Here is an 8,234-nt window from a genome sequence, read left to right on the forward strand (position 1 = left end):
GAAATCTAGTTTGCATACAGCATCTAGACTTTATGTATATGAGCTTCCCAATTGTCACGGGGTTGATTATCCATCGGAATGGAACCCGACCGATGAGATTTCAAAAGCATTGATTGGTTTAATATATGGCAGACAAAGAAGTAGAGTGCAAGTGGACCAAAGGTGTTGTTTGGGTTGGGATCAACGGGGACCACATACATTAAAACTGGTACAGTAAAAGAGTAAACCATATATATATATATATATAATATTGGGAGAAGCTGCAGCAGGCAGCAAGCATCTCGTTGAATCAAAGCTTTATTAAATGAAAAATGAAGATGAAAGTTTGATTCAGTTTCTATTCCCTTTTTCTGGTTTGGTCAAAGTTAAGGAGGAGGAGGAGTGGTTTTGGTCAGTGGTCCTAAAACGACGACTTTCTCTCTCAGCATTTGGGGGGGTTAATACTATGTCCCTTAGAGCAGGAATCTCGAGACAAGCTCCTTTCACAAAAAGTAGTTTTGTTTTCTTTAAGGCTGCATTCCACTGGCCCACTACTAATAGTAGTAGTAGTAATATTAGTAGTTCCCCTTCCCAAATGGAAAAATGGATGGCTCTTGGAGAAACTCATCTACTATGTTTCTTCTTGTTTGGATCCTGGGGGTGTCTGGCCCAAGATATCACCACGATCACCACTCTCCTATCACATACTGCCTTATAACACTTTACCCTTTTCTGTGTGAGAGAGAGAGAGGTAGGTAGGTTAAAGTCTGTTTTTTACTAACCTCCAGAGCTTCAGCAGTGGCCTTTTAGGTTTCTAGATAAAGCAAAGAATCTTGTTTTTCTGGTGCCATCTGGCAACATAAGAAGTTTTCAATAATAATAAAGAAATTATATTTTATGACATTAATGGTTCAAATCCAGGGTTGGATCATGGATGGAGAAAGGTGATGTGTCAAGGTCTGGTATTGGTTGGACCGGTGGAGGAAAAGTTGTATGCTATGTTTTCATGATGAGTTGTGAATTTGTCTGATCGATCCCAAATAGTTGGGACTTGGGAGAAATACACACTTTGACACTTGATTCACTAATTCTACAGTCTACACTCAAATCAATTAGAATTTAGAAGATGGTGCCAGAATTTGTATTGAATATTGAGCTGGACAAATGGGTCAATCCCACCAACCCAAAAAAAGTCCGTATGGGTTTATGGGTCGGGTTGAAGAATCGTGAATAATATCAAAAGTGGTAGCCCAATAATAGAGGCGTTGATGTAGGAGTGGCAACAAAACAACAGCCCACAACAAAACAAAGTGGAAACAGAAGCACTATCGAGAAACTAAAATAATCAGTTAACAAAAACAAGGGAAATAGTGAAACAACACATGCTCAATTCTTTTACAATTGCAAACGACACAAGATTTACAAAAAAAAAAAAAAAAAAAAGGAGAACCCAAAGACAACGGCATCCACTAAAAACTATACACCACACATCCAAGGTGTTGGTATGGTATGGTTAAAGACTTAAAAAGGAGAAGCGGCCCGGGCCTGAGGCCGAGGAGAGTGTTCCGCGTTCGTTCATGGGGGCCCACGTCCCCTTATCCTCCCAACCCACGATGGCGATTTGCAAGAAAAAGACCCATACACGAATCCAAGTCCAGCCCATGCATTAAATATTTCTCAAACGAGTAGAGAGACTAGAGAATATACGAAGCCGACGGTGCAGACGCTCGTTATTAGATAATTAGATAATTAGATAATTAGATAATATTTCCTTCTTCTCATGAGTCATTGACTCGTATGAATATGATATGGGCTCTCTCGTTTCATAATTCATAGTACCCATACAAATACAACCCAACCACTTCCTGACTTGCATTCATTGAACAACAACAAAGAAAATCGGATCTGAACCATTGGATCCATTTCCCAGTTTTATTGAGGTTATCGTGCATTGACGGCCGTTGATTCCAAGTGCTGCTAATTAGACGGTCTCTGATCAGTAATTTGGAAAATATAAGCATCAGACCCCTAATCCTGATTGGTCGATTCCAAGTGAACCACGCAAACCAACAAAGCAACGCTAAAGCCATTCATTATATCAACGAAGCGCCACTGGCCATTCTCATTTTCCGAAAAACACATTTGTTTCTTCTCCCCTTCTTTCATCTTGTTTTATGGGCTTCAGACTTTGTTGTACGGTCTGAGATTCTTCTTCCTCGCTTTTTGAGAAAGCAGAAGGAGAAGAACATCGCAGAAAGAAAGAACAAGCAGCAGGAGATCTCAAAACCAAACCCCTATCGTCCGCCAACCAGGATGTCGCAGTCGCGCAGCTGCTCGCAGTGCGGCAACAACGGGCACAACTCCCGTACCTGCTCCGAAGCTGTGGCCGCTTCTGAATCCACCGGTGGATTCATGCTGTTCGGTGTTCGAGTCATCGAGGGCTCGATCCGTAAGACCGTCAGCATGAACAATCTCTCGCAGTACGAACAACCCCAAGAGCCCAACTCCGACGTTAACGCCGGCTACGCCTCCGATGACGTCTGCCACGCCTCCGCTGGAAACCGCGAGCGCAAGAGAGGTGCTTTTTCAGATTTCCCATCTTGTTGTTTCTTTCTCCGTCTCTCTGTAAAGCTCTGTACGCATCTTTTCTTTGTTTAAAAGAAAGGATTTTGAATATTTCTTCGATGGTTATTAGGGGTTCCGTGGACCGAAGAGGAACACAGGCTTTTCCTAGTAGGCCTGCAGAAAGTAGGAAAAGGAGATTGGAGAGGTATTTCTAGAAACTTCGTCAAGACTCGTACGCCTACTCAGGTAGCTAGCCATGCTCAGAAGTACTTCCTTCGTCGAAACAACCTCAATCGGAGACGCCGCCGATCTAGTCTCTTCGACATCACCACCGATACGGTACTTGAGTTTAGACATAATTTACTTTATTCATATGTATTCAATTTGTTTTCTTTTTTACGTCAAGTTTATTGTTCAAACTTGCAGAATAACCTTATTTCTTAATTTATTGTTTGCTTGCTTTTTCTTTATTTGATTTTGATAGTTTATGGGATTGCCGATCGAAGAAGAAACTGTTCACCAGGAGACCGCAACTCAGCCACCGGCGCCGGTGAACTGTAACATAGCATATCCGGTGCCGGCTTTTCCGGTGACGCTCAGTCCCGTAGTATTGCCCGGTAGTGGCGAGAACCCTGCAGAGAGCCTGACGCTGGTACAAAGCGATCTAACTCGTGCGCCAACGAAACTCGTGCGCCCGATACCTGTACTGCCGATCCCACCTGCATCGAGAATGGCTAATCTTAACTTGAACCAACAGTCTTCAATGGATCCGTCGCCGTTGTCGCTTAAACTCTTCACCCCGTCATCCGATCAACAGCCATCGTCGAGACACTCAGCTTTTCAGTCCATGTCGAATTTCAGCGCCGGCGAGCTGGATTCCAACGGTGGAAGCATTATTAGTGTTGCCTGAGAATAAAAAATTCTATCTTTGTAGAGGAAAACGAGATTTAGTTGGGACTAGATTTTAGATTAGATTTGGACTCGAGAAGATAAGGTGATTCCTTGTTTGTACAGGTTAGAGAGAGTCCATAAAGAGATGCCTTGTTGTGGTAGTGGACTGTAGGGGGGGGGTTTATTCTTGTTTATTTTGTCATCTTCTGTCAAAGAATTCTGATTTCTATGTTTTACTGTCTGGTTCTGTATGGATGGATGGGGGGTAGTAGGTAACTCTAGTTGTAGTTACGTTTCTACAATGAATGGGTTGCATGTTGCTTTGCTGTCTAAAGATTTGCATGAAACAACTCAAATAAGGGTTGCATTTATAGCTCCCCTGCAACTGTTTTTTCTTTGGTAAGCAACCTATTTAGTTTTACTTGTTAAGCGCTGGAGAATGGAGATTGATTCACGTATTACTTTCTGTGCAATGGAATGTCTGGATCAAACCCACATGCACACAGCTGCTTTCCTTAAGTGAATTACAGGGAGAACTTCGGGGGTTTATAATTCTGGGTTTCTGAATATTGAAATCCACTTATGGAGATCACTAACCAGGTGGAATTCACCATCATTGTTGCAGTATTTTTTCATCAGATTCAGAGCTATCAGCTTGGTTCACGGAAAGATTCTACTTTAGCATGTGGATTTCGCAGTTTCAATAAAACATGTATGTTATCTAGTCTAGTAATTAATAAGGGGATCGACATTCATCTGGTTTTCGAATTGGTGAAGAGTGAAGAGCATGGAGTGATGCAGACTTCTTGTTTTGGTGGAGAGAAGAATCTTCTTTATTTTATTTTGAGACGCCGGTTTTTAGTGCGCTGGAGGAATAAAGAGAAAAGACGACCGTCTTTGTTGGAGATCAATTCTATCTGGACCTTCTTGCCTTTTATTCTTCTTCTTTATTGGACATAAATTGGTATAAGTAGCTCAACAACAGATTGCCCTTTGACCTTTCGTTAGTTGTTAGGTATAAAAATCTGATTCCACGATCCAATCTTAAATTTCAACAAGTGGCTTAAGATCCTACTTTTCTTCGAAACAGGAGGGAGAGAGAGAGAAGGTTAGATAATATTTACGTCAAAGAAAGAGTCATCCAAACAACACTTGCAATTGTTTCCAATTAAGTTTGAAGACCATAACCATCATAAGTCCTAACTTGTGAAGCTGTGGTGTATACCAATGTATATTTTCCACCACAAGGCACAAAAGGACAAAAAGGCTGGAAATTTTGTTTCTGAGATAAAAGGTAATCCTAATCCACCCCCTCTCTTGTAAAGCCAAATTGTACTCTTGGCTGTGTTTGATTTGAAGGAAAAGAAAGGAAAACCTGTACACAGCCTTAATGTCTACTAATGAGAACAAATATTAAGTCGATAAGGAGTTAGGACTGCTATGCGTGTTCCAACTTCCAAAGCCATGAATAAGACTGGTTTATTTATGCAAGACTTTCACCAATTATTTCAGAGGCTCCAGTTAATTTTCTCGTCTACACCATTGAAATTAGATCAGATTGACCTTCTTATAATGGGACGAAGCGCTACGCTTTTTTTTCCCCTTTTCAGGATTGAAAAGAAAAAAAATGGTAGGAACCATCATTAATGCACCAAAGTGTTTCAGTCACTACGGAGGGTGCTCAATTGGTAACGTTGACGAAGTTGTTCACCATTAGATGAAAATGGAGCCTCCGTCCTGCCTCCCTCTCTCCATGGATGATGATGGATCCGACTTGGCCACTTAGTAGTATATCATTCTCATCAAAATCTCTCAAACATATATGGAACCACAGATACAGACCTGTTGTACATATTCTTTCAAATTTTGAATTATTAGAAGAGCAGTTTGCAATCACTACTCACAGCAGTTCATCGAATTGATACAAGGTGGATTTTCGCAGCATATTGCATTGCTGGAAACCTTTAGATTATGTTTGGTTTGAAGGAAAAGGTAAGAAAACCTATACAAAGTTTATAAAGATTTTCCTATCAAACACAGCCTTAGGTTTAGTATTGACAAAAGACACTGACATTGCCTGAACTATATCCCTCGAACTCGATAGAAGCTGTTTGGTAATGGTTAGTAGTTTCTCTTTGATCTACAAAGGTTAAAATGCAAATCTTGCAGCCTTTGCTCTTCTCTATTACACATTTTTCTTTTGTTTTTTTTCTATTACACCTTGATGTTCCGGATCTCCTATCAACAATATACGTTCCAACCCCCAACCAACGTACATCTCATTCATGGCGGGTCTCACTTTTGTGGTGGCTCCCAGGTGAGATGAAGTTGGTAGGGGGTTGGATCAATGATCCAGGTCAACAGCTAACAGCCCTGAACCAGTCTGACCCTATTACATATGTCTATGTATTTTAGGCTGAATACAAAATATGTGGAGTGTAAAGAGTTCAGTGGCACCGCCAAAGAAGTCACTCCATCTAATGTGGGGCTATCACAGCAAATCAAAGGCTTTGATTTACTTGTTTCAGCAGAGGGCTATAATACCGTACACTGTCGTATAGCAATGAAGTGTAAAACCTTGTATTTTGTATTAATTTGTATGTATTTGCATTGTGTATATTTGTATTTGTACTCTTTTCTGGTCATGGGTAAGAGTGTCAATCGGACTAGATTTGATCCAATCTGAAATGGTCCAATATGAGTCTATTACATATGGATCAGGTCCAATCCAATCTGATGAATACTTAATTTGAATCGATCCAAATCAATGTCTGGACCATCCAATCTCTTTAAATTGGTTTTAATTTAGATTAGTTCTAACCCAAATTTGATCCATTGACACCCGAATTCTTATCTCTATCAATGGATTAGATATTGGTTCAATCAGAACTAATCCAATATAAATTCATTACTGATGGACCAGGTCCAATCCAATCCAATAAATACTTTTATTGGTCAATATGTCTTATTGATCCATCCAATCCATCCAAATTGATTTTGATTTGAATGGGTACATTAACATAATGGGATTGGTTGTGGGTATATATTTGGAGTTCCAATATGTATATTTAGCACATAGAAAATATACCTCAGCCTCATCGGATCAGACATGATAATCTCGATTGGATAGGGCTGGTTCTGTATCTATTCGGAACCGGGTCTACCATCATTCAGCCCAGGCCCAACACATTGGCATTCCAGCTGATCCCACCAAAGAGATTGCCTCTCTATCTGGAAATCCAATTAGACCGATCACTTCGACTAATTAATCTTAACATGTTAATTTTTTTAGTGCAACTTGCAGCAAGCTTTCAAGTGGGACGACTGGTTTAGTTGAAGAAAAGAAAGCGGAATCGATAATCCAGTAACTACTGGTGATAAAACTTTCTTAGGCCGTTTCTTTCTCTTTCCCCTTTCTATCACCAAAGTTCACTTGCTCAAACCATTAGTCTATGCTGGGCCTATTGCAATCTATTGGTCTGGAGCACTCGTTGCCCAGAAATTCGTATACCACCTGCAATTCTACAAATGGTCTCCGGAAACCGTTTATTTGGCCATCAACCTCTTCTCTTTCCTCCATCTCGACTTGCTCTGTTCAGAACTTCTGCACCTTCCAATGAACTCCAGCGATCAAATAAACGCCGTTATATACACATGCATATATCATCACTCTTCGTTACTTTTCATGCTTGTTTGATCCCGCACAGTGAATAGTTCACAGTTCACAGTTGTTGGCCACTCAGACGGCAATTCTTACAGTTATTATTTAGATAATGGTGGGGTTGTGGGGGTGGCTATGGAGCTTCTTCTAAATTCTAATATAAACTTCGATGTATATGACCAAAAGCAGCGAAATTCGCAGAAAAAGAGAAAATTAATGAAAGCCTCCTTTGACTTAACTTGTTAGTGGTCATCAATTTATGACAGTGTTAATTTTTCTTGGATCGACCTTGGGTTCTAAGTCACTGTTCGGCCGGTAAACGTGGCATCTAAGGTTCCCAAAAGAACAAGTTTTTCCATGATTCTGATGCTTGTTCCTTGTTTTGATGTCTAGTCTTTTTTGAGTTGAGTTCATCTCTAGTACTGTAGCTTCATTCCAATGGAGATTAAGCTAATTAAAAAACTTAATTTGGTCTAGATCAATCCTACAAAGCTGAAATTTCCATAAATAATTGCATACGTACAGAAGAAACATCCACAAAGTATATGCTTGTATACAATCATGTCCAAAACGAAAGGGATATGGAATTAATGTGGAATTCCATTTATGCTATCTGTAGTACTCTGTAGAAATTCCGAGTCAAAAAGGAGGAAGAAAAAGAAAAATTGCCTTCTTAAAACTTGTGCCGTGCGCTTCTGATATCCTTCCCAACTCTCAAGCACAGAAATTTCGCTATAAATAATTCAAAGAAGAAGGGCAAATTTCTTAAACTATCCTTATAGTTTAATTAATTGACTAACTCTAAACCATAAGGATAGTTTAAGAAATTTTCAGCTCTAATCTCGCACCTATTACATGCTATAAGAAATTGACGTAGTTTGATAAGGTGCACTGATCGAAATAGCTTCTTTTGATGCAAAGTAGCTTTTAAGATGAGATAATCTGGAACCCATTAATCTATAATTTCTGACACAAAACCATAAGAGCACTTGATCTCATTAATTGATTGATAAACACGGAAATGGAAAGTTGGAAAGGAATATGCACAAGAGACGACCCATATTTTACAAAGCAATGCTACAAAAGAGTCTAATTTAAATAAAGCCAACAACCCCTTCAGCTATAGAGAAGGGAATAA

General features: G+C 39.8%; 1 protein-coding gene across 1 annotated transcript; it reads left to right on the forward strand.

Moving 5' to 3' along the window:
- The first annotated feature begins 2,107 nt into the window (after positions 1-2,107).
- LOC104608008 (transcription factor MYB1R1-like) lies at positions 2,108-3,769 on the forward strand. Its single transcript, XM_010273842.3, has 3 exons — positions 2,108-2,557; positions 2,675-2,883; positions 3,029-3,769. The coding sequence occupies exons 1-3, from the start codon at positions 2,293-2,295 to the stop codon at positions 3,452-3,454; spliced, it is 900 nt and encodes a 299-aa protein (XP_010272144.1). The 5' UTR covers positions 2,108-2,292; the 3' UTR covers positions 3,455-3,769.
- The last annotated feature ends 4,465 nt before the right edge of the window (positions 3,770-8,234 follow it).

This window comes from Nelumbo nucifera, chromosome 4 (assembly GCF_055504915.1).
Source record: "Nelumbo nucifera cultivar China Antique chromosome 4, China Antique-T2T, whole genome shotgun sequence".
Classification (NCBI taxonomy): Eukaryota; Viridiplantae; Streptophyta; class Magnoliopsida; order Proteales; family Nelumbonaceae; genus Nelumbo; species Nelumbo nucifera.